This window comes from Quercus lobata, chromosome 3 (genome assembly GCF_001633185.2).
Source record: "Quercus lobata isolate SW786 chromosome 3, ValleyOak3.0 Primary Assembly, whole genome shotgun sequence".
NCBI lineage: Eukaryota > Viridiplantae > Streptophyta > Magnoliopsida > Fagales > Fagaceae > Quercus > Quercus lobata.
The window spans coordinates 69,130,187-69,157,979 of record NC_044906.1 but is presented as its reverse complement, the minus strand read 5'-3'; the positions used below and the strand labels follow the sequence as shown (position 1 = coordinate 69,157,979).

Sequence of the window (27,793 nt, the reverse complement as noted above, 5' to 3'; positions counted from 1 at the left end):
GACAGGCAAAGAAAAGTCTAAAAATGGACTAGAAACCTGAATAGGATCATAATCAGAGGATGGAAGACCTGGTGAAGGAATAATAGGTTCTAAAAACATGGAATTGTGTGGAGTAGCCACATTAGGACAAATGTGAGGAAGGGAAATAGATGAGTGAGGTGAAGTGGCAAAAGAAATGAATGGGAAAGTAGTTTTATAAAAAGAAACATCCCTTGAAATGAAAATCTGCATTGTGACGAAGTTTAACAACTTGTAACCCTTAACACCATAAGGGTACCCAAGAAAAACACAAGGAATAGATCTAGGAGCAAAATTAGACCTATTGTGAGCTAATGTAGAGGCAAAGCAAAGGCATCCAAAAACTTTTAAGTGATGATAAGAAGGAATCTTGCTATAAAGCTTCTCAAAAGGAGTTTTATGATCTAAAATAGTACTAGTCAGCATACTTATGATGTAAACAGTTGTCAAAACACAATCTCTCCAATAATAAAGTAGTATGTTAGACTGAAATTTCAATGTCCTTGCAATGTTTAGAATATGTTGATGCTTTCTCTCCACAACTGAATTCTGTTGTGGAGTAGCAACACAGGAGTGTCAATGAATAATCCCATGTTGAGCATAAAACTCTTTGAGGAAAAACTCTTGAGCATTGTCAGTTCTAATCACTTTGATGCTGATTTAAAATTGAGTGAATAGCATTTTGCAAAATTAAATCAGTAAAGGCCTAGTTTCTGTTTTAGATTTCATGAGGTAAACCCATATGGACCTTGTAGCATCATCTACAATAGTAAGAAAGTATCTAAAGCCATCATGAGTTGCTTTAGCAAAGGGTCCTCATACATCACAATGGATTAGATCAAAAGCATGATCAGGCAAGTGTTTACAATTAGGAAAAGGCAATCTTTTATGCTTTGAAATAGGACAAACAACACATTCTTTATTGAAATGAAAGGAAGATACATCAGATATACAATGATGAAGTTTGTCATCAGAAATATGTCCTAATCTAAGATGCCACAAGTAAGGCTTGGTAACAATAGGAACATGAGAAACAGAATGAACAAAGGACTGTAAAATTGACTCTATGACAGTAGTAGCTTTTGAGATAGACTTGCAATTCTCTAAAGTTTGCAACAGGTATAGATTGCTATGAAGCTTACCAAATTCAATCATTTTCTAGCAAGTAAGGTCTTGTATGAAACAATAATAGGAGAGGAAAACCAAACAACGTGACAAGGACTTGGTTAATTTGCTTACTGAAATCAGATTGAAAGTAAAGGCTGGGACACAAATCACATCCTCAAGAATTAAGGTTGAAGTGACCTGAACAGTGCCTATGTGTGTGACAGGAACCTTTTCACCATTAGGCAAATGCACAAAAGAAGAGATTGAACTAGCAATCTTAGTAATCAATGAAGTGGAATGGATAATATGGTCAGTGGCCCCTGTATCAAGAACCTAAGTTTCCTCATTGTAAGCTGTTTTGTTTGAAGGATTTTCAGTAAAAACTGAATTCTTTAAATTAAGACAAACAGAATCCTAGAAAGAGGCACAAGAAATACCTGAGAGAGCTGAATTTGCTGAGTGAATAGCATCGTTGGTGCCAGAAGAAGATGCATGAGAACTCAACATTGACAACAACTGCTGGCATTATTCAAATGTGAAAGGGAAAGATCCTGACTGTGATGTAGCCTCAGATTGACTAGGTTCACCATCAAAAGTCACTTGATTAGCCATAGACACCTTGCCTTTTTGCTTGTAACATGATGGAAATCCAATTAGTTTGTAGCACTTCTCCATGCAATGACCAACTTTGCCACAATGACTGCATACAGGTCTACCCTTTCCTTTTGTGCTCTTCCCAGCTTGATTGAACCCTTATGTCTTGACTGCAAGGGCAGTTGAATCAACTAAAGTTCCTCCATTGAAACCTAAAGCCCTTTGCCTTTCCTCTTGTATCGCCAAAGAGAAAGCCTTGTCAATTGAGGGACTTGGCTCCATCATCAGAATCTGAGTTCTGACTTGTGAATAGACTTCATTCAAGCAATTAAGGAATTGCATTAAGGAATCTTGATGATGAAAGGATGTGATCTTGTCATTCACTCCATAGAAAAATTTACTACAAGAACAACATGGTAAAGGCTTGAGATTGAGCAATTGATCCCAAGAAGCTTGAAGATTAGTGAAGAAAGTAGTCACTGTTGCATCTCTTAGCATAATTGTTGAAATCAGTTTCTGAAGCTGCGAAATCCGTGGACCATTAGCTTGTGAGAAACGATTCCTGAATGAATTCCAAACCTCCATTGCAGTGTTTCTATAAATCACACTTGCAGTGATGTGAAGAGAGATTGAATTCAAGATCCATGAAGAAATCATGGAATTGTTCTTTGACCAGGCAATCTTTTCCAAAGGAGTAATTGCCATGGAAGCTGTTATGGAACCAATCACAAAGCCTAGCTTGCTCTTCACATCCAATGCCATACGCATAGCCCTAGCCTAATTAGGGTAATTGTCTTCTGTCAAAAGCTAAGTGACAAGAATTGCACTTGGTGACTCTACATGATGCAAGAAAAAAGGACTTCTCGGATCCTCCATTGGAGAAAGCTCATGATGAGCAGTGGATTGAGAAGAAGAAGATTGCGAAGTTTGATCTTGGTTCGCCATTGACAGAAGCACAAAGCTCTGATACCATATAAGAAAACAGAGAGCTAGGAAAGAGAGGAATTGATAACAAGCTAGACAGAAGACCATGATTGAAGAAATTTTCTATTAATTGCATTAATTAAGAATTGTGAATACAAGAGGTATTTATATACCAGAACAATCACCAGACTAGATAACCTACAACTAACTAATCCCACATTATACGGATCTACTTACTTAGAACCAATCAGTACATTACACGTGTCTATATATACATTACATTGTAAACTACAAGTCGTATTAATCATGACTGTCGAATATCAAGCCCAAATGCTAATCTTCCATTACTCTGTTCTGATGCTCTGCCTGAGCCAACTTCTTCAACTAGGCTTCATCTTCATTAGCTTAAGCCACTCGAATCTTCTTTCTTCTTCTGTTTGTGATCTTTGCAGTCAACATTATTTTGATACATGCAAACCAAAAAGGTAAATGTTGAACATCCAAAAATCTATGAATTATTTCAAAGCAAAAAATTAGCATCCATCACCATAAAAAAAGTTGAGAAATGGCCTTGGCCTATACCTCAATCTCGCAAAATTTTGTTAGTGTTAATGACTTAAATCCTTTGAAACTCGGCCACCAGATAAGCTTTCAACAGATCCCAAATTAAATTGGGTAATGTGAGGATTAGTTTTGAGCTCCTTCAAAATTTAAGCTTTCGTTTCTTCTGCTCAGAGGTAAGGGAATTTTTAAAAATTAAAATTAAAAAAAAAAAAAACTCGGAAGGTCATTACACGATTTTAAAGCATATATTGCTCTAACTTGCTTTAAAAAGAACATTATAAATGGATAGTCATCTTTTATGCAATAAAACTAGTGTATATGCAATATTACATTTAAACCAAGGGCGGAGCTAGGAGGGTCGCGCAGGGGGCAATGCCCTCCCTGCTCACCCAAAAATTACCCTTAGTTCTTCTAGCTAATACTTATTAAAAACCCTTGCCTACTTTGTTGTTTGTTGTGGGGGGGGGGGGGGTGTTATAGTAATAGGAATTTATAATACATTAGTTTGGACTATCTTCCTTAACCTAGGAGGAATTTTATCTTACCAAAAGCTCTACTCACTCACACTTACACTCTGTTTGTTTCGATGGAAAACTTTGTGTAAAAATAGTTTTCTGTATTTTCTAGTATTTGGTAACATCAGAAAAAATGAATCAAAGGAAAACTATTTTTAATTAACAGAAAAAGTATAGCTTATTTTTAAAGATTGTTTTCCATACAAAGTGTAAGTATGTTGTGTGGATATCTTATAGTGGCTTGGGCAACAGGGTTTTAACCCTAACATTTGCATTTCTCTATGCCCTCCTCACAAATAGAGTATTGCTTGTTGACCCAAAGGAATGAATATGGCTAATCTTTTTTGTGAGCCATTCCCAGAAAAATCATGGCTTTTGCCTGTTGACTTCCCCCTCAAAGAGACATTTAAAATCCTTAGTCAGAAGTTTCCTCATTCTTATGGGAACATGTTGAAGAAGAACATCTTAAATACTTCAACAGTATCACTACCATCATATTTATATCTCCATCTAGCACATGATTACGATGATCATGATAAGCTCTTTTTATGTGATCAAGATAAAACTCTTCTCAGTAGAGTTCCTTGGATGATAATGAAATCAGATAACTACTTTGTCTCATCTCTCTTCTTGATGCCCTCTTTTGAGCAAGAATTAAGCAAATTATTCCCACAGAAAGATACTGTTTCCCTCCACTTAGGCCGGTACCTTTTCCACCCCTCAAATCATGTATGGGGCCTAATAACAAGGTACTATGAAGCCTACTTAGCTAAAGCAGATGAGAGGATTGGAATTCAAATAAGAAATTTTGATACAGTACCTGGTCCTTTCCAATATGTGATGGATCAAGTTTTAGCTTGTACACTAAAGTATAAAGTGTCCACAAGTAGATAGGAAGAGAACTATCTTTACCCAATCAGAAAAGGCAAACTTGAAAGCTATCCTTATAACATATTTGAGTTCTAGGTACTTTGATAATGTAAGAAACATGTACTGGGAACACCCAACAGTGAATGGAGATGTGGTTGAGGTTTTCCAACCAAGCCAAGAACAATTTCAACATACAGAGAACAGGTTGCACAACAACAAGGCATGGGCAGAAATGTATCTCCTTAGCTTAACTGATGTCTTGGTTACAAGTGCATGGTCAACATTTGGTTATGTAGCTCAAGGTCTTGGAGGTTTGAAGCCATGGATTCTCTACAAGTCTGATAATCAGAAGACCCCTAATCCACCCTGTAGACAGGCCATGTCAATGGAGCCTTATTTTCATGCTCCCCCATTTTATGATTGCAAGACAAAGAAAGGAATTGATAATGGTGCACTTGTTCCCCATGTGAGACATTGTGAAGATATGAGCTGGGGCTTAAAATTGATTAATAATCATGATGAGTTGTAGGCTTTTACAATTCATTATTTGTGTGAATGGGCTTCTAGTCCGATGGCGCCTAACCCCTCCCCTGTCTCCCGTATCATGGATTCAACCTACCTTCCCTTCCCCTTCCCACAAATTTAATAAATAAATAAATATATATATATATATAGATATATATATATATATATATATATATTATTTGTATTTACTCGACCAATTTTGAACACAAATATATTTATAAAATAGAATTCTTTTGCCACCAAGAGCCTTGTAGCTCAACTAATAGGCACATCTTGGTGTTTTGAATGAAGACATCTAGGTTCAAATCCTCCCACCCCTAATTATCAAATTATCAAAAACAAAAAAAAAAAACTTTTTCCCTTAAAGATTTTGAAAATAGCTAGTATCCATCCTTATTTATTTATTTATTCTGTTTTATCGGTGGCCGATTCTGATGGTAGAATATCTATTGTCGATTTCAAAAGCAATTGGAACTAAGGCTTGGTCGTTGCTCTATGTAATTGACATATAATAGTTGTATACCAATTGTATTTGACAAATAATGCCTCCACAAAAGATTCAAGTATACTAATATTGTCTTCTTAAAAAAAAGTATTCTAACATCAGAAGCGAACAACCATGAGGTATGGTTAATTAACATATTACCATCCTAAGTACCTTCTTATTTTATAGCGAGTCATTCTATGTACCTGTATTATTTCCTAGCTGTCTCATCCAAAATAGAACAATATCTTGCCTTGCAATTAGTACTCCACCCTTGACAACTTAATGCATCACATTGTTAATTGCTGTGGATGCTTTACGATAGTGAAATTTGGAAAGCAATTCTTCAAGCCATATAGAAAATTTCACATGAATGGAACTAATGGGAATGCTGATACATGGTGGTTTGATTTTAAATATAATAACTTGTACGATTGCCTTTCCTTCTTGATATTTTAAAACTAAAGTTTTTCTTGCACCAAGAACAACTATGTCGGAAATTGAAAACCTGCATATTGTTCGGCTGTTTCACACCTATAACCATGGGAGAAAACAGGCATTTGCCCCTTTCGTCAAAATTTTTTAACAAAATGCCCCATATCTGAAACTATTTCGGAAAATGCCTCTATTTTGAAACTTGATTTTTGGACAATCGAGTTATAGTGAATTGAAAATTTTTTTTCAAAAAAAAAAAATTCTGGAACTCGAGTTCCATGTAAAGTACTCGAGTTCCATGTGAAGTACTTGAGTTCATGGTACTTGAGTTCATGGGACTCGAGTTCCTTGAAAAAATTCAAATGGAACTCGAGTACTTCACATGGAACACAAGTTCCAAAAAAAATAAAATAAAATAAAATTTCCAAGTCCACGTTCACTATAACTCGATGTTCCAAAAATCGAGTTTTACATTTGAAACTCGATTTTTAGAAAATCGAGTTTCAAAATATGGGCATTTTCCTAATTAGTTTCAGACATGGGATATTTTGCTGGAAAATTTGTGAGAAAGTGGTAAAAGCCCATTTTGGCCTAGAACCATGTATGGCCCGACTCTTTGGCCTTTCATGAAATGTTCCAAAAAAATAATTATGCATGTCCCATACTCTATCAAAGTTTAGATCAAATCCACAAAACCCAAACTTTCTTTGACAATGTTAGATCTGCTCTCCTCATATACTACAGGAAATTATAAATTATAGAGTTAGGAAATAAACAATTACCAAAAAACTATAAAATAAAAAATTGTAGGTGGTGGCTATAGAAGCAATTGACCCAGCTACAAAAACTCAACCATAGAAGCAATCGACCCAACTGTAAGAACAATATTATGTTTGTTTTTAAATTTTATAAAACGTAACTTTTAGATCTTTTTTTCTCTTGATTTTTTTAGTTTTTTATGTTTTGGGAGGAGAGAGATATAAAAGGATAGCAAAAATACAAATTTACCCCTATTTTTAATAGAGATGGGTAACAGGAGACTAACGGATCTTACCTCAAGTGGATAAAATGACACTTTCAAACCACAAGTAGGCAAAGTGGTTTCAGGTCAAATCACAAGTGGGTTTAGTGTAATTTTCCCTTTATATTACAAGCAACTCAAGCTTCCTAAACTCGAGTTCCATGTGGAATTTTAAATTATAAAATACCAAATTAGCCTTTGCCACCATGTCACATTTTTTTGGAACTCGATTTTCATAAACTCGAGTTCTATGTAGAACTCAAGTTTCATTAACTCGACTTTCAAAATAGCGGTACAGTGCTAAATATTTCTCAAACAGTGGTAGATTGGTAAATATTTTGTTCAAAGATGGTATTTGGCCATTTTGACCCCAAATTGGAAACTAAGGTAAACTTTAGTGAGCAATTGCATCATTTTAGTGGATTTCCTACTTTAGCATTAAAAAATAATTAAAGTTTTTTTTTTAATATATTACTTTTTTTTTTTTTTTGAGAAACAAACATACACACAAGAGAGAGGAAAATGAGTTCTAATATAAAGGCACATCACAACTCCACTCAAAAGTCTAATAAAGAAAGGAAAGGCTATCAGGTTATCCAATTGGAACAATTCCATTATTTCAATCGACAATACAAGGGTTTCTCAAAAATAAAAATCGACAATACAAGGAAAAATATTAAAATGAAATTTTTTGGTAAACATAAGAAAGTGCATATATTTAAGGAGTTATTTTTAAAAAGTAAATTTAACTCAAAAGATTGTGGACTTCTCGATGATTTTTGTATCCTACTTATTGGTTTTTTTTTTTTTTTTTTGGCTAAGAGTATCCTACTTATTGTTTTACTTTTGTTGTTAGCCAATGCGTACATGCCTATGCAGTTATGCTTATCAAAAAGGCATAAATGTACTTTTAGTCCTTATATTTTAACTTTTTTCCATTTTAATCCCTACATTTTATTTTTACCAATGTTATGAATTTCGTTTCGTTCCAGTCGGAACGACTGGAAAATCTCATACCGGTGTGTAAATTGGAATGATAATACCCTCCATTCCACCTCGGATTAAATTTCGCCCCATTTCGGCCCGTTCCAGCCATTCCGGTCAATTCCGGCCAATTTCGGCCGAAATTCATTTTCAGGCCAGTATGAATTCTGGCTTCTTATCTTCCCTTCTTGAACTTAATCGGTGTCTTTTTGCTCCTAGTCTCTCTCTCATCTCGCACTATCTGACCCTCTCAACTTTGACAGAAAAGTTGAAAATAAAATTGAAGAGCAAGATGAAGCAAAAGTGGTGTGACTTCACTGACTTGTGAAAAAAATAAATAAAAAAAGGAGATGAAGAAGATAAGAATAAGAGGAGAAAAGAGCTCAGGCGTGAAATGATGAAGAAAGACTGAAATCTGCAATAATGAAATATAGGAGTAGCATTTGAGCAGGTAGTGTACTAGTCGCGTGGGTGGGTTGGGAATTGGGAAAAAGTAGTTAGTATGAAGTTTCCTAGAAACCCACTTGCGTACAATTATCAAAATATGAGTTTTATTTTTTTATTTTTTTTAAAACCATAAAATAAATGTTTTTTTTAAATAATAATCCCACTTTATTTTAATAGAAAACTATATTAAGTTAATTATTTTACATAATAGTAAGAATAATATATAAATATATATCTCACTTGTGTATAATTACCCAAAATGTGAGTTTTATTTACAAAAAAAAATAAAATAAATGCTTTTTTTAAAAAAATAACTTCCCACTTTATTTTAATAGAAAACTATATTAAATTAATTATTTTACATAATGTTAATAATAATATATAAATATATATTAGCAGTAATTTCGAAACGGTACCCGAAATTGGTCGGTACCAAAATATTTCATTTCAATGGACAAATCGAAACGGATTCCAAAATGGCATTCATAACAATGATTTTTACCACTTTTAATCCCTCAACCAATTAATGTGGGTCATTTAAGTTCTTAAAGCATCATTCCATCACCAAACTAACAGAAACAGACAGATCAATAAAATAATGTTTTGTTTTAATAAAATAATGTTTTGTTTTACACCTGGATCAAAAGGAAATGGAGGAGGAGGCTGAAGTTGATGAGGCATCAGAGAAGGACGAGAATTTGAAGACTAAGAAGAAGAAGAAGAAGAAGACGGAGAATGAAAAGGAAAATGAGAGCCACAAAGGTGAGGAATTTCCAGCTGGTTAGTTTCTGGGTTGGTGTTTAACAAAGTTTGATACAATTTGCACATTGATGATTTGTTAGTTTTTCTAATATAATTGGTATGTGGCTTAAAAATTTTACTCATTACACTGTAAATATATACATGTTTTTGAAATGGTAATATATCAATTTAAATTTAGTTGGTTTTGATTTTTGACTACTGTACTCGTCAATGGTTCGATTGTGGGTTAATTCCTGGATTGGTGAGTGTTTTTGTTTTGGTTCATAATGATCTCTGTATATGTTTATGATCATATTTTTTTCTTTCTGACTCTCACTCAAACTTAAGTTGTTACCCTATGAATCTATGATGCTTATCTTACAGTTATTAAGTCAAAAATATTTCCATGTATCAATTTCTGGGTCAGTATTCAGGTTGGATATTCAAATTTTGCTCTTTAAATACGTTACTGATGCTAAGCTATCAGTTGATATGTTGGTGTCAAACTTTCCTTTTTAAAGATACACAAATTCTTGATCTATCTTTGGTAGCTCTATTTTTCTTTTCGTGAGAGCTATTGTTCGAATATATACTTGTTAATGGTTTTGGAATTTATTATTATTTTTTTGTCAGAGTAAAGCCAAGTTTATGCAACTTAATGCATACAATGTTTTAACTTTCATCTTTGATTTTTTTTTTTTTAACTAATCCATATAATTTTATTGATTTTACTTGATCAGAATATTGTCATTTTACTTATGTAGTAGATTGAAAATTTTGTTTTGAGTTAGCATAGTGAGAAAGTTCTTATAGTGATTGTACCAAGGTTTTTCCATCTGTCTTTATATTTAGAAGTTTTTGTTTCAGCAAAACACCTCCTTTTGTGTACGCTTTAATTTCTGTACATATGAATGATTCATTGTCAAACCGTATTTTAAATGTATAGTTAAACTTGCTCTGGTTGGTAGCATGCTGTGTAATCTGTATAGGATTGTATTGAAAAAATAATGTGAACTAAAAGAGACATGTTCCACACACTGTGTGTTGTGATTTGTAGTTAGCAATGGCAAGAATGATGTTGAAGATGAGTTGGTTGATGAAGCTGAATATTATGCATGGAATGAATTAAGGCTCCATCCTCTGCTCATGAAATCAGTATACAGGCTTGGGTTCAAGGAACCAATTCCAATACAGAAAGCTTGTATTCCTGCAGCTGCTCATCAAGGGAAGGTTGGTTAAGCTTAATGATTGCTTCACGTCTGTTTCCCCGTTATTTTATTGATCCAGGTGTAAAACAAAACATTATTTTATTAAAACAAAATATTATTTTATTAATCCATCTGTTTTCCTGTTAATTTGGTGACAGAATGGTGCTTCAAGAACTTAAATGATTCGCGTTAATTGGTTAAGAGACTAAAAGTGATAAAAATAAAATATAAGAACTAAAATGAAAAAAAGTCAAAATGTAGGGATAAAAAATGCTTATGCGGTTATGCGGTCAATGTCAATTTTCAATTAATATCACATAATAGGCTTTATTGAAAGATTTATTTCAACAGAAAACAAGGAGATCAAATCATATTTTCGGAGTAATTAATTACTCAAAAGTGGCCACTATAAATTGAAACTTTATAAATAAATAAAAATCATAGGAATGATACTCATGACTAATTTCTTTTAAAAAGGTATATTCATCACTAATTTAATAAGCTGTTTTCACCTCAACAACAAGTCCATCTTTGCAATTATCTTAAGGTGTGTTTGTTTGGAAGTGAAATAGAGTAGATGGAAAATTTTTGAGAGAAAATAGGAAGGAAAACTTTTTTAGAATGTGTTTGGTTGAGTGGAGAAGGAAAATAAATGATAGCACCTGAGTGTTTTTTCTCAGGCCCACCAAAAACTTTTTTCTCCAAAATGGAGAGAAAATAAGAGAGAAAGAGAGTGTTTGATACATGCACTTAAAAATTGAAAACATGTGTAGAAATACATGTGGAAAAAAATATGTAAAAATACGTGTAATCTATGTGGGGCCCAAATGATCTATGGGCCAGGCCCATCTGCCTAGGGAGAATCCGGAGGCCCAAGCCGAGGAGGGCTATGGCCCAAGCTCGACAAAATAGCCTTTGGATACCGCCGAGGACAGCTCAATCCTCGGCAGACCCAAAGTCCCCCCAAAGAAGAAATAAGGGTAAAGACGGTATAGGACTGAAACTTGGAAGAAAGATCTAAAATATCAAGGGAAAGCTGCTGTTACTGCCATTTAATGCTCTGAAACTGACAGAGCCGCAGTCTTTAGCTTTTACAACCACCCCCAACGACTTTGAATATGGGCTGATGGGACAAGTATCAATTTTGGAAAGATTGACCCTATACGTGGACGAAGGACAATGAACGCAGGCGAATATAAAAGGAAAAAGAAGTAACCTAAAAGAAGGGGTTGGGAAAAATGGCCAGAAACCAGAGCCTCCCAGCCCACCTCCAGGAGAAAGACTCCAGGGGTGAAGGAAAACCGAAACTTGTATGAATACCACGAAAAGCCCACCGCCTGTCAACCAAGGCCTAGCCTTCCAAACCCACGCTCTACAAATGATATTGTTAGGGGCCTTTTCACGCGCGAACCCGACACTGTTACAGTCCGCCACGAAACGCGTCCTTACAATTGGCGCCGTCTGTGGGAAAGGCTTGTGTGTTGGTATAGGAAGTGGGTTGATAGAGTTTCTTCGTTATATCTAACCGTTGGATATAGAGTTCTAGTATAAAGTTCTGTTAGGGACTACGTTTCTTGACTAGGGGCTGGGTTGAGGAACTAACTCCCTTAAAGCCAAGGTCCCCTGTAAAGAGTAAACTAGGCACCTGGTAACGTTAACCGTATGGATAAACTCTAGGGGCTTGGCTGAGGAGCTAACTCCCCTAAAGCCAAGATCCCGCACAAAGGGAAAACTAGGTTTTGGACAGAACCAAGGCATTGCATGGTCCACCGGACTCAAGCCTCAGGGGAAACCAACTACCTGGATGTAATGAAAACTAGGTTTTGAACAGAACCAAGGCATTGCAAAGTCCTCGGACTCAAGCCTATGGGGAAACCAACTACCTGGATGTGGAAAACTAGGTTTTGGACAGAACCAAGGCATTGCATGGTCCACCGGACTCAAGCCTCAGGGGAACCAACTACCTGGATGTAATGAAAACAGGTTTTGGACAGAACCAAGGCATTGCAAGTCTCGGACTCCAAGCTATGGGGAACAAACTACCTGGATGTGGAAAACTAGGTTTTGGACAGGGGCATTGCATGGTCCCGGACCAAGCCTCAGGGGAAACCAACACCTAGGTTTTGGCAGGGGCATTGCATGTCCCCGGGCCTATGGGGAAACTGGATGTACTAGGTTTGGACAGAACCAAGGCATTGCATGGTTTATGGTACCCACCAGGCATTGCATGGTCCACCGGACTCCAGCCTCAGGGGAAAACCAACTACCTGGATGTAATGAAACTAGGTTTTGGACAGAACCAAGGCATTGCATGGTCCACGGACTCAAGCCTATGGGGAAACCAACTACCTGGATGTGGAAAACTAGGTTTTGGACAGAACCAAGGCATTGCATGGTCCACGGACTCAAGCCTATGGGGAAACCAACTACCTGGATGTGGGAAACTAGGCTTTGGACAGAACCAGGCATTGCATAGTCCTCGGACTCAAGCCTATGGGGAAACCAACTACCTGGAAAAGAAAACTATTTTGGACAGAACCAAGGCATTGCATGGTCCACCGGACTCAAGCCTCAGGGGAAACCAACTACCTGGATGTAATGAAAACTAGGTTTTGGACAGAACCAAGGCATTGCAAAGTCCTCGGACTCAAGCCTATGGGGAAACCAACTACCTGGATGTGGAAAACTAGGTTTTGGACAGAACCAAGGCATTGCATGGTCCTCGGACCCGAGCCTCAGGGGAAACTAACTACCTGGATGTAATGAAAACTAAGTTTTGGACAGAACCAGGGCATTGCATAGTCCTCGGACCTAAGCCTATGGGGAAACCAACTACTTGGATGAGGAACCAACTATTTAAAGAAAAAACTATGGCCCGTAAACCTCGAAATCCCTCCGAAGAGAACTCCGCGTTAGCAGACGGGTTAATACCTTGATTGCGCGGATTCCTCGGTCTACCCTCGGATCCCCAGTATCAAAGGGGTTGATACGATACGGCGCAACATATTACCCCAAAAGCACAACCAAAGTCCCTCGCTACTTAGCTACCCTTTCAGACGAATTATTTAGAGATTATCGTTCTCGGACATCGGTCTAGCATGCATCGCGTAGTACTCAGCGCTTATCCCGGTTAGTTCCAAAAATTTAATTTATTGAAAGTTACCATTGTTATACTTGATAATATTTGTGAGTTTAAATTAGTAGGAACCTGTGTTAAAGCATTTTTTTCTGCCTGGAATATCCTTAAGGGCAAGCTTGCATTTAATATTCATGCATAAAGTAGTTGTTACGGAGAAGAAAGATATGTATGGAGAAATAGACACATATTTTATTAAGACAAAGGAACAGTACAGTGTATAATGAAAAGCTGAAACAAGCTTACACTAAAGCTGACTACATAAGTAAAGGAAAATACAAGCGAGTGGAGATAAGGCCGTGGGGACAGCTCAGAGGAGAGGTTGGCTACTGCGCCAAGTTATTGTCTAAGGAAACTATTCCTCGACACTTCTGCATGCCCATAACTCAGGCAGCCAAAGAACCTGACCTCAGGCTAACACCATCTACAGAAAAGGTGCTAGGAGCTTGAGGTTGGGAAGCCCCCACAAAAATTTGCCTGCTACAAGGCAGACAGTGCTGATGGTGGAAATTCCTTCTTGGACATACCGAAAAACTGGCATGACCAGAACCTGCTTCGGATTTTGACTAAAAGAGGGAAAAAGACCCTCTCCCCTATGACGAAATGGAATGCTCCCTTGAACTTGCACCTCCTTGGCCCGTACCTCCCTACTCTGAGTCTCGGGGGGACATGACGCCTTTGTGGCGGAGGGAGCTCCTTTTTCCCAAGCCCTGCCTCAAGCATGATGAACTAAGGGAGGAATCTGAAGGATTTGTGTGTGGATAGAGCAATTTTCTCTCCTATTTATGTTAAAAGATAAGGTGGTGGCATTTAATTCACGCAGCGTCTCAAGGAACGCTACAGACAAAACGTCTCTGGCACGGTTTCCAATGTCGTCTGCAGCCCTGAAGATAAAGGAGTCTCGAGAAGGAGCACCTCGAACACCGGGACGCCCGAAAAATACCGTGTGACATAAAATTACGAAAATACCCCCTAATTTGTGGGCCCAATAGATTCGCGGCTCAAGCCCGGTTCAGCACAAGGGCCCAGGGACGGAACCAAGACATTGCATGGTCCTCGGACTCAAGCCTATGGGGGAACCAAGTACAAAAAATAAAAGTTACAAGTGTCGGACAGTACCAAGGCCGTGTATGGTCCTCGGACCCAAGCCAATGGAGAAACCAAACACTTAGATAAGAAAAGGTTCGAATTTAGTAAGATGGGCTACTTGATAAAAACGTCAAGTCACTTCGTCCACGGCTTAAACACAATAGAAGGTTAAGGCCAATAAGGGTGTAAGGAAGGTGGTGGAACGCCCCAACATTCAGTCGTATATGAGGGCTATTCATTTGGCAGGTGATATGTCCTCGGATGGTTATTTCTCACACGGCATCAAGCCTTCGGTTCTCTCCTCGGCTAGTTCCGGGTAAGTACTACTTCTTACGGGTCGGCCTTATTGTGCTAAGCACTTCTATCAAAGTTATGGCGATATCTATTTATTATCGAGTATTTTGGTTTTAGTCGTCATTGATTTAGATGCTATATCATTGTGCCGAGCAGTGCTTGCAAATTTATGAAAACGTAAAGACATAATATGCGAAATAAGGTAGACAACAACCTTTATTAATATGAAAAATTGCTACAACATACAAAAAGGGGCTCAAACGAGCCTATACAAAATGTGAACTGCCTAAGCAACCCTTACATCGGTAGTACAGAAAAGTAAACTGTCAAGCGTCTTTTAAACTCGTCTTCAAAGTTTCTCCAATCTCCGCCTCATTGCTGCTCATACTAAGAGAGGGACTCACTTTAAAAAAGAGAATGAATGAAGAAGAAGGAAATAGTAAGGAAGAAATCAATGACGAAGATGGAGGGGATGAATAAAGAAGATGGAAGACATGAGTAAAGAAGGAGGAGAAGAGGAGAGAAGAAATGAAAAGAAAGAAAAGGAGCAAAAGAGGGAGAAACAGAAGCACTTAGCCCCTGCCTCAGCCCTGACTCCTAACACGCCGGTGCCATATTAGGTACGCTCGTGAGGAGCCGGATGATAACGATCTTGGGTGTTCTCGACTCAGCCACGTCGAAAGTTTGACGTGACGAGTCCCTGCTTCGGATTTTGACTGAAAGAAGGATGAGGTTGATTTTGAGTCTTCGCCATCCTTGTACCGATCGAGCCATGATGAGCTTCATCGGAACGTGGCGTTTTTGGGAGGGGTGGGGCTTTTGCATCCCTTGTTGTTACGGTAAAGTGTATCACGATTTAGTGTATAAACCAGTGGGTAAAATGAACCCTAGGGGAGGCCAAGTATTTCAAATCTCAGAAGGATGAAAAGGGATTCTTTGCAAAAACAATAACCTCCTCCTTTCCTTCTTATACAGAGGGTGGAGCGGGAGACATTTAATAGGTTCAGATCTCCAAAGGAATCTGCCAACACAAACATGCCGGTTCCGCTTCTCCACCCCATCAAAACAAACCGCCAAATTAAAGTAGTCTCGTAAATAGTGGTCATTAAAAGCACGTTTTGGAATACCCAAACGATAAGAACGCGTCAAGCGCGAAATCAAAAAAAAAAACCGTCTCATAGACCGGTGCATTTCTTGGACAGATGAAGAGCCGCCAGCATTATTAATAGGCCAAATTGATTGGGCCGTAGGACGAGGTTGGACATCACCAAAACCCCCCTTTCCAACCAAGAGGTTGGACAGCCGGGTTTTGAGGGGCTATTGTGGGGCCCAAATGATCTATGGGCCAGGCCCATCTGCCCAGGGAGAATCCGGAGGCCCAAGCCGAGGAGGGCTATGGCCCAAGCTCGACAAAATAGCCTTTAGATACCGCCGAGGACAGCTCAATCCTCGGCAGACCCAAAGTCCCCCCAAAGAAGAAATAAGGGTAAAGACGGTATAGGACTGAAACTTGGAAGAAAGATCTAAAATATCAAGGGAAAGCTGCTGTTACTGCCATTTAATGCTCTGAAACTGACAGAGCCGCAGTCTTTAGCTTTTACAACCACCCCCAACGACTTTGAATATGGGCTGATGGGACAAGTATCAATTTTGGAAAGATTGACCCTATACGTGGACGAAGGACAATGAACGCAGGCGAATATAAAAGGAAAAAGAAGTAACCTAAAAGAAGGGGTTGGGAAAAATGGCCAGAAACCAGAGCCTTCCAGCCCACCTCCAGGAGAAAGACTCCAGGGGTGAAGGAAAACCGAAACTTGTATGAATACCACGAAAAGCCCACCGCCTGTCAACCAAGGCCTAGCCTTCCAAACCCACGCTCTACAAATGATATTGTTAGGGGCCTTTTCACGCGCGAACCCGACACTGTTACAGTCCGCCACGAAACGCGTCCTTACAATCTATATATGACTAAAAGCTGAAGTATAGCGTTTAATGCTACTGCTCTCACGTTGCGCCACGTCAGCTGCCACGTCATTCTTTTTTTTTTTTTCTTTTCTTTTTTAAAATATAATATGTTCTACAATTTTAAAATGATTTTTATAATTTTCAGCCCTATAAATGTAGCACACTACTTATTTATTTACTTCCACTATCACCCTATAATAAATCTGTATAATTAATCCAGCCCACCTCTTATTTATTTAGTTTCACTATCAAGCCCAATCCAAAGACTTTTCAGTTCAGCTTTAGGGTTTTGTGTGAGTCTTTTCGGCTTAAAGGAAAAAAAAAAAAAAAAAAAAAAAAAAAAAAAAAAAAAAAAAAAAAACAAACAAACAAACAAACAAACAAACAACAACAACGACAACAACAGCAACAAACAAACAAACAAACAAACAAACAAACAAAACATTGAAGCCTTTCAAGCTTTAGATTTTTTTTTTTTTTCTTATAATTGTTTTTAACATTTATTTTTTTAATATTTACACTTCTCCAACCTTTCGCTCTCCCTTGCCATTTCATCTCCTCACTACTTCTTCAATCTTTCTCCCTCCCTTACCTTTTCATCTCCCCACTACCCTCTACATTAATATCATTCTTCCTCTTTTCCTTCATCTTCCTTTATTTTTGTCTCTTCTTATTCACACCATCTTACTATAAATTTGTCACTATCTCTTCTATTCTATGCATAGTTTTCCCTCACAAAAAAAGGTTCTCTCTCTCTCTCTAAATTTTTTGATGAACTTTTTTATTTTTCTTGCATCTCTACTTTAGGTTGATAATTTTTTATATTCTTTAAAACTCTATTTTGGGTTAATGCGATTTAATTTTGTTTTTTAAATTCTGATTTAGTTTTTATTTTTTTATTTATTCTCTTTGATTGTTAAATGTTATCCTATTGCATTCTAAAAAATTAAATGTAGCATAAAAAAATATAATATTATTCTATTACATAGTGTAATGACTCAATTTGTAGCGATCCCAAATTGGTGTATTGGGTTCGAACGTTAAAGGCCCAAACAATAAAATTTGTAGAGAGTGGGATAAAAGGCTAGGCCTTGGCTATTGGACAGTGGTCAGTCATGGTGTTCATGATAATCACACAAGGGTGTACTATGGTTGCCCAAGAAGACTTTCCCCTTGGCACAGCCTGGGAGGCTCTGATCCTTGGCCCTGTTCCCAGTCCTCCTTTCTGGATTGCTTCCTTCTCCTTTTATACTAGCCTTTACCCTCCCTCCAACGTCCATGTGTAGGTTCAGCTTTCTAGGACTAATACTTGTCCTATCAGCCCATACCCAAAGTGGTTAGGAGTGGTTGTAAAAGCTGAAAAGCATTACTCTATCAGGCGCAGAGTACTTAATTGCAGTAATGACAACCTTTCCCTTGTCCTTTGTCGCCACACTGTTCAGGGGTCCTTTCCCCATCAATGCGGAGGTGTTTAGCTTTTCCTTGAACCGCTCCTATACCGTACTGGCTCTTTCTTCTAGGAACGCTTTGGGATGTCGAGGACAAAATAATCCTCGGCTATATCTCTAGGCCATTTGGACTTCCGTTGCATGTCTTCGGCAACGCCTCTCCTCGGCGTGGGCCTTGGACCTTAATGTAAAGTGGGTCGGGATCACAAATTCTCTGACCCCACACATAGCATGATTTGGATAATTTGGTATTTATTCCGTTACTTAGCATGATTTTTTATAGTACTCAATTTAGATGTTAAACTATGAGACTTTACTAATTTTTGTTTATTTTCTAATCCTCTGTGGTGGACAAAACACTCATAATAGTTGTGTTAGAAGTACTCTATAATGCCATTTATTTAAAGAAAAGCAAATGTTAGCCAAATGTAAATAATCGGATAGGTGACAAATTTTAACTTTTGCAATTTTACTTTTATTATTATTATTTTATAACAATGCATATATAAAAATTTAATTCTTAGATTTTGCTAATAATTGTTTACTTGATAATATGTTTTAGACGGCCGAAATTATAATTTCTACAAAGAAAATAACCTTAATAGATTATCAAAAACAAAATTTTGTCCTAATATTGGTTCAATTAATCATTGTTAAGTTATTAATTTTTTTAGTTTACATTTTTTTGGTGTTTTGGATTGTTCCTATATTACATTTATGATTGTTCCTATAATAAATAAAAATATAATTATGAAATACATTACTCATTATTAGATTAGTTTAAATTGTAAATTTTTTTTTAATAAAACCACCATAAAAATAATTATCACACGCATCGTGTGAATTCACGACTAATATTATTTAAAAACTGAAAACATGTGTTTAAGTGACTGTACAAAACGAAGCCAAAGTATTTGGACAAAAAACTCCCCTCAGCTAACGTGCTAAATATTGTTCGTAGTCATTTTTTTCTTGCTTTCTTTTCAGTTTTGTCTTTTTATATACGTGTCAGCTGTTTGTATTTTTATTTTATAAATTTCCTTCTTTTTTTTTTTTTTTTCCGTTCTTTAGCTTTTTTTTTTTTCCTTCTCTTTACACTTTTGGTGCTTTTATTTTTTTTTGTGCATTTGTTTTTTTTTTTTCTTATTTGTTATTTTTTTATCAATTAGGAAAATGAAAATAAATTTATACCAAATATATTTTCTATTTTTCCATTTTTTTATTCTCAAATCAAATATAACAAAAAAAAATAAAAACTTTTTTACCTTTTTACTTTTCTACTATTTTTTTCATTTTCTATCTTCCTATTTTTTTACTCCTCCAACTAAACAAGCTCTTAAAAAAATAAAAAATGAGACCATCCTCTTATATGAATTAAGATCCGGTGTAATTACATTTAGCAATTGCTCTCACTCCAATTCTCTCACAACTTTTTTTACTTTTATTCAATTTTTTATATTTAATGATTAAAATTTAACCTTTTTTTTTTCAACTTAAAACTCAATCCCTCCAACAGACGGTGGGGCCGTGGGGTGGGAGTGGGGGGAATAGTTACCCAAAGAAAACGTATGTCCTTACGCCAGCATTTTAATATTTCTATCTTCTTGGCTATAAAAGGCAGCAACAAGTAGTAGTAGTAGCAGCAGCAGTAGAAGTTGATTGTTGAAGAAAAGAAAAAAAAGAGAGCAAAGAATTAATAATGGGTGGAAGAGTAGAGAGAATAAAGCTGGGTTCACAGGGACTGGAGGTGTCTGCACAAGGTTTAGGGTGCATGGGAATGTCCGACTTCTATGGTCCTCCAAAGCCTGATGAAGACATGATCTCTCTCATCCATCACGCCATCCACACTGGTGTTACCTTCCTCGACACCTCCGACGTCTATGGCCCCTTCACCAATGAAATCCTCCTTGGAAAGGTACTACTAATTACGTGTTCCTAGCTAGGCAGCAATGCGTATGCATTACTCACTCTTAATTTTCCATTAATTTGGCGTGGGTGGTTGGTTGCTACAGGCTTTGAAGGGAGGGGTAAGAGAGAAGGTGGAATTGGCAACAAAGTTTGGTCTTAGCTTTGCAGATGGGAAGAGGGAAATCCGTGGCGATCCAGGGTATGTGAGAGCAGCTTGTAAGGCCAGTTTGAAGCGCCTCAATATTGATTGTATCGATCTCTACTATCAGCATCGTGTTGACACCCGCGTTCCCATTGAAGTCACGGTTAGTTAATTCATATCAGATTCAGACATCAAGTCTTAAGTAGTAGTAGTCTTGTGCTTTTTTAATTCCCCTGAAATTAATTTTTATAAGAAGGAAAGACTTAGCTACAATATTTAGGTGCTGTTTCTTAGGTACTTCTTTTAAAATTTTATATGGATTTTTGTTCACGGGAAGAAAGTGTTTTTTTAGTTAAGTCCTCACATGGCTGAATTTTAAGAGGAATCTGAGCAATAGCACCTGAGATATTGTAAGTTTTGTCCTGTATATATATATATATATATATATATATGTAGTACATCTCTATTTGTCTATTCATTATGTCAAAAATTATTCTTTGCATATATATGTGATGGCTGGAACTGGAATATACATTTATTAACTCTCACAACCTTATCTTAATGTATCTGTAACTAACTTCCACACAATAAAGACCATTGTATTTCTATAAAAATAAAAACAGGGGAGAGACTATTTAGTTCTAAGTGTTTGTAAGCATCATTATATTATACAATCTTTGTTCCCAAATTCTCTAGTCTAGTGTGCTTTTTTCCTTTCAAAGTTCTTTCTAGCTTACATGGGTCACTCCATTTTTAGATAAAGTAATGTAGTAAAGCCTAAGTTGAGGCAAATGTCTATGGCGGCAGGGTTGGCTTATCAATTACAATGTCATGGCATGTCGCAATCGATCTCCTTATTTTATCCTGTTTATGTTCTCTTCTTGGTTTCAACTCATGATCTTTGTTAGCATGTATTTCTTCAATTTTACGTGTTAATCTAACTCTTTTGCTTTGTAAATTTTTGTTCAATTGGATTTTTCCAAACAATAGTTGGTAGAAATAGAGTGTATGCATTCAATTCAGAAATAGAACCAGAAATGTTGGCAGTAGAGAAATCCCCTTTTACAGAAATTTAGCCTATTATCTTTTCTCTTTTTCATTGTCTATTTCCTGATAATTATTTGAACAACATGAGCAGAATCTGTTTGGATTCCATTTAGAGTCGAGCTGATTTTGTCTTTTGATTTTAAAAGTCCCTGTTGGACTCATATCCTGTCTCAGTGAAATGCCATGTTAAGATTTGACTGAAGATCCAAGATTTAAAGAATGTCATTCAGAAAAAAGAGTGCAGGATATTTAGCCACACTTTGTTACACTCTCCCTTTTGTAGTTTCCTCTCTCAGGAACACTATCATAAGCCTTTTTACTTTCATATTTTTTAAACATGAACATTGTGTGGACTTCCTTCTCCTTTCTATACTTGTGGTGCCAAAAAAGTAGAAGTTTGTTCTCACTAGCCTCTTTTGCTCATTCATATTGGAAGAACTGAAACCTTTTTTCACATTTCCATTATAGTTTAGAGTATTGGAAGAAGATCACGTGTATGAATGACAACAAAAGCAAACCAAATTAGGAACTCCTCATTTTCTCCTTTATTCTACTTCAATCAATTCAACTGAGTGAGGGAATCAAACTAATGGTTTTTACTTTTTTTAATTGATTGAACTGAATATTGAATTAATGCGGGAATCAACTAACGTTTTTTTTTTCATGAACTCATTTTCACTTTTCTATATAATAATGTATTTCATATAACTTCATCCCATCCCCCCATTCTTATCTGTATCTCCACATCCCTAATATTTTGAACTGCATCCTAGGCAAATTCAAGAAATCAATATTCTATATTCATTTTTATATTTAATATATATTTTTAGTGACTTCACATTTCCTTTTGGGGAGAGAGAGAGTCAGAGGCACCATGTTTTACTTGTACCCCTTTTGAAGGATTAATGAGCATTGTTGTGAAGGCATCATATTTTGACGTATGATGACTATCAATATGCATATTTAAATTTAGCTTCATGCTTCACTGTAAGTGATCATCATTGTTAAATTATTTTGTAATTATTTATGAGATCTTTGAATAAAAGAAACTACCATTTGCCTAAGAACATGTAACCATGAACCTATCCTATCATGACTGTCAGATAATGATCAGCAAGCATTATAATTTGGCATTTATCATATTCTAAGTAGTCTAATTACATATCAAAATACTATTGTTACAGTGATTATCTTGCAGTTATCTCTTAGTTAGCTAGCTTAGTTGTTACATTTGTTGCCACTATTTTCTCTTAATGTGTCCCATTATGCATCTTTTAAAATCTTGCTGTTGAGCATCCTCTAATTCTGTTTTCTCTTAATATGTCCCATTACGCATCTTTTAAAATCTTGCTGTTGAGCATCCTCTAATTCTAATCTCCTTTGTATTGTAAGATTGGAGAACTCAAGAAACTAGTTGAAGAGGGTAAAATGAAGTATATAGGTCTATCTGAGGCCTCTGCTTCTACAATCAGAAGGGCACATGCGGTTCATCCCATAACTGCTGTGCAGCTAGAGTGGTCTTTGTGGTCTAGAGATGTGGAGGAAGAAATAATTCCTACTTGCAGGTGAGGTGTCAATTACAACTGCATTTTAAGGTATATAATAATTATGGTTCAAAATTTAAATGTACTCTCCTAATTGTTCAGGGAACTAGGGATCGGGATTGTGGCATACAGTCCTCTAGGACGAGGGTTCTTTTCGTCTGGGTCTAAGTTTCTTGAAAATCTGACAAACGATGATTACCGAAAGGTTTGTAGGTCCATCTCTCAAATGTTGTGCTTCAAAATGAGATATACATGCATTTAGTTTCACAGTTTTATAGCATCATCAGTGCATTATTAGAGATTTTATCTTCTCAGTTGGCTCACATGGTGATTGACCTTGCAAATATCTATATGCTTTGCCTGATTCTCTTAATGAACTTATACAGCATATAAAGTTTGATTTGTTACCAACTTCCTTGGTGGTTATAGTATACAGGTAATCTAATAATCGAACAAGTGATTTTCAATGTCTAAATGTTTTGCTGATAACTTCACAGTGCAGATGTCTAGTGTTTATTGTATATTTGTTATTGTATCCTACCTCATTTCTCATCTGGCCATTCAGAATATTTGGTTCTTCTCTATAATAAGATTTTTTAACCTCTTTCTAGATCAGTTTTCTTGAAATAGAATATTTTCCCATATAACTCCTTTTCATTTTACAGAAAATTATTTTTATGTAACGGTTATGGACTAATTGTTTGTTGCTATTTTGTCATTGCTCCAAATAATTTTAATAATCAATTCTAGAATCTATGTAAGTCATCTATGAAAGAAGTTTTTGACTTTTTGGATGCTGTACTACTTGAAAAATACTGATTTTAATATGTGCCAATACTTCAATGGCGCATCATACTGATTGAAACGAATAAATGAAGCATGGCATACCTAGATTACAATTGTTATTTTCCTACCTCGGTTTATGTCATCTGTACTGCCTTCGGGAATCTTTTAGAGTCATGAAAATTAAGTGATGCAGGACATTTAAGAGAATAAAAGAATAAGAAAAATAAAAGATAAACCCTAAGAATCAACACCTAGGGGTCGCTTGGAATTGACACCAAGCAAGAAAACTTAGCCACCAACACCTAAGGTGTTAGGAATCAGCACCCAATGAATTGGAAAATCTCCCATCTGAATTTCATTAATCAATAGAGTTGTTAGAGGGACACAAGGCTGTGGGTTGTGGAAGATCATTAGGAAAGGTGCAGTCATGTGGTGTATGCAGCGGGAGAGTGTATTCGCATTCGGTTCTAGCACGACTCTTGAAGCGGTCCTATTTCTTTGGAGGAGTTATATCAGGAATTTTTTGTCTGTGCTCTGATCTGATTTTTTACGCACCAAATGGGGGAGGTAGGAGTTGGAACTTACTTTTCCGTCGTGAGTTTAATGACTGGGAAACGGGGAGATTTTACTCTTTCTTTTAGCATGTTTCTGCTAGAATTCCAAGGGGGGTGGGTGATGATGTTATGATTTGGCAGTTGAATCGTTTATGGTATTTTTTATGTGCACTCCTTTTATAGTTCTTTTTTGAAAGCAACTTCTGTTTCTTTCCCTTGGCAAAGCATTTGGTGTGTTAAGATACCTAAAAAGTTGTTTTTCTTTTTATGGACTACTGCTAGGGGTGGGATTCTTACAATAGATAACCTTGTTAAAAAGAACATGCCTCTTGTTAATTGGTTTTGCCTATGTCCGTGTGATAAGGAAACTGTGGATTACCTTCTACTACACTGTAGTTTTGCTCATGCTTTGTGGAGTGAGGTTTTTCTTTTGTTTGGGGTTTTAGTGGGTGATGCCAAATAGCAAATATAGTTGTCTCTCTTCTTTTCGCTTGGAGGAATTGATTGGGGGAATTATTCTTCAAATGTTTGGAATATGGTACTAGCATGTCTTATGTGGTGAGTATGGAAGGAACACAATGCTTGAACTTTTGAGGACATTGAGAGACCTATTTATCTGTTGAAGAATTTGCTAGCTAGGACCTTGTTTGAGTGATCTCGTATTTGGGGTCTTACACATTGTATTTCCTTGTCTTTTTTCCTTATTTTTGTTAGAGTTTCTATTTGATTTTATTTTTTGGGTATTATTTTCTTTGCTGTGAGTTTACAATCGTAAACACATTGCACTTTTGCTATCAATAAAACTTTTATAACGTATAAAAAAATTTTAAAAAAAGAAAAGAAAAAAAGAAGTCTAAACAAAGTTCATAAACCATAAAACTTTAAACTGATAGTTATCTAAAGGCCAATCCTTATCTAATTGTCTAATCCTTATTTGAACTCAAAATAAAATGGAATCCTAAACTAATCCAACTACATAAGAAATCCAATCGAATAAGGTGTGTTGTACTCATCAACCCTCTTGGGATGGGGAAGACTTGGCCCCATCAAGTATAACTCTGAGTAGTACTCTAGTAAATCCGGATCAAGTTGCTGTAGTTCATCTCTTGTGATGCAAGTGTAGTCCGATATTGGTCGTCCCTTCCAGCGAGCTACGTACCACTGAATTTCTCCATCCCTAGTAGAAATAACATGTTCATCTAAAATAGTATCAATATTTTATTTACGTGCTGGTATAGGGATTTGGACAAAATCATGGGGTTGGTAATAAAATGCTGGACCTTTATAAATAGCCAAATTCTCACTATTAAAGATGGAGTCATTTTTATAATGAGTTTGAAAATCAACAATATATGCATTTGGTCCAACATGTTTCAACATATTGACTGATTCAGTACTATAAGCTTGCAATTGCTTACTTGGAACCATGATAAATCCCATGCTTGAAATTTCATGTAATTTGAACTAGCATGAATTTTATAGGGATTATCATTTTCTGGAAATTGTTTACTTACCTCATGATGCTTATATGTTCTTATTGACTCAAGTGCCCTATTATGGGGTGAAATGGGAGACTACCTAAAGGCTTCCTAGACTTTACTTCAAATGGAATCATGCTTTCAGTTTTGGGATTTTCACATGCATATTGGTTGACATGGGAAATGGAATCCTCACTCTGTCTTTTCTAGATCACTCTCATGGGTTGTGAGTTGGTATCATTTGAATGCAACCAAGTTTAAGGTTTTCCTCACATTAATCATCTTTGAGATTGATTTCAGCCATGTTGGGTTCATACACTTCTTCTATATCGTCCTCTTTATTCTCTTTCTCCTCTTCATAAAGGATAAGGGTCTTAGTTGGGCATTTGGTAGCAATATGACCAAAGCCTTGCGATTTAAAGCATTGTAGGAGGGAACCTATCTTTGATGATTCACTCACCACTCCTTTTCCTTTATCATCCCTAGCTAATGGTGCACTAATTGTGTTGGGCATAGAAGGGGGTAAGGTGAATTGAGGCTTGCTACTTGAAGGTAGAGGACAGGTGGTGACACTACGGATTTCAGGATACCTCACAAATAGGGATCTAGAAGCTAACTCACATTTTCTAGCAAGTTCATAGGCAATCTATGAACTAATCCAACTACATAAGAAATCCAATCTAAAAAGGTGTGTTGTCCTCATCATTAAGCCAGGGAACAACAGCCATGGATGCTTACAGACCTAAATAGATGTGTCATGGAATTTTTTAAAACTTTATATTCATCATTGCCTTTATAAATTGTGCTACCTCAAAATTATTTTTAGTGATGAAGTCTTTATGCTGATAACAATTAGTATTTTAATATGTAATTATCATTGGCTTTATGAATGATAGAATGAGTAGTGATCCTGCCTCCATGAAAGTCTCCGTTGTTGTTTCCTGATTCAGTCCTGATGCTATCTAATATATGTAGTTGCTACTTGCAGTTCCTACCCAGGTTCCAACCTGAAAATATGGAGCATAACAAAACCATATTTGAGCGTGTTAATGAAATGGCAGCAAGGAAGGGATGCTCCCCATCACAGCTAGCACTGGCTTGGGTTCATCACCAAGGAAAGGACGTGTGTCCCATACCTGGAACCACCAAGATTGAAAACTTTAACCAAAACATTGGAGCTCTGTCTGTGAAACTGACACCAGAAGAAATGGTTGAACTTGAATCATTTGCTGTTGAGGATGTCGTGAAGGGCGACAGATATGCGAAGGAGGTTGCAACTTGGAAGGATTCTGAAACCCCACCACTTTCTTCTTGGAAAGCTACATAAGCACAAGTCTATTTCTATGTATCAATATATACGTGAGTTTCATGAGCTTTTGTCATGCGTAATGTGTCAACAAGTACGTTTGAGTTTAGGTTGAGTTCTTGACTATTTGAAGAATAAGTACGTTATGTTGAAAATAATGTATGCTTATAAATTATAATCATACCAGCTTCAACGACCTTGATTATAAACATAGAATGCATATTATCTATCTAATTTTTTATATTCTACTTTATGCTATGAATGCTTGCACACGTGGTAAACCTTGAAAAAACATGGTCCCAAGTACTAGATGATTTAGCCTATGGTGCCTTGGGGTCAATCAAGTTTGGGTTGTATTCAACCTTATTATCGTTATATTTATTTCATCATAGAACTGGAGAAATTATATAGTCTTTATGATGGATAAGTGACATGGTCCACCATTCCACTAAAAGATTTCCATATTTTTAAAATTGCTAAGTCAGTAATTAGTTTTTGTTTTAAAAAAATTTCTGACTCAGCAATTTTAAACAGGTGGGAGTCTTTTAGTAGAACAGTGGACTACATCATTTGTCCACCATGAGGACCTTATAATTTCTCGTGGAACCAGCTCACTGATCATTTATGGCCTCTAGCCCTCAAACTGAGTACAGGTGAGG

General features: G+C 36.5%; 1 protein-coding gene and 1 pseudogene across 1 annotated transcript; both read left to right on the top strand.

Annotated features, from left to right (window-relative positions):
* Positions 1–3,113: 3,113 nt before the first annotated feature.
* LOC115981346 lies at positions 3,114–5,121 on the top strand (annotated as a pseudogene).
* Positions 5,122–20,033: 14,912 nt separating this feature from the next.
* LOC115978756 (probable aldo-keto reductase 2) lies at positions 20,034–27,330 on the top strand. Its single transcript, XM_031100613.1, has 5 exons — positions 20,034–20,284; positions 20,382–20,582; positions 22,859–23,031; positions 23,113–23,215; positions 26,817–27,330. Exons 1-5 carry the CDS (start codon positions 20,069–20,071, stop codon positions 27,153–27,155), a joined length of 1,032 nt encoding a protein of 343 aa, XP_030956473.1. The 5' UTR covers positions 20,034–20,068; the 3' UTR covers positions 27,156–27,330.
* Positions 27,331–27,793: the final 463 nt, after the last annotated feature.

What these genes read in the sequence shown, in the direction of transcription:
- LOC115978756 (XM_031100613.1), top strand. Translation starts at nt 20,069, where the DNA reads ATGGGTGGAAGAGTAGAGAGAATAAAGCTGGGTTCACAGGGACTGGAG. An exon ending in ATGAAATCCTCCTTGGAAAG is followed by an intron (nt 20,285 to 20,381) that starts GTACTACTAATT and finishes TGGTTGCTACAG; the next exon opens with GCTTTGAAGGGAGGGGTAAG. An exon ending in GAAATAATTCCTACTTGCAG is followed by an intron (nt 23,032 to 23,112) that starts GTGAGGTGTCAA and finishes CTAATTGTTCAG; the next exon opens with GGAACTAGGGATCGGGATTG.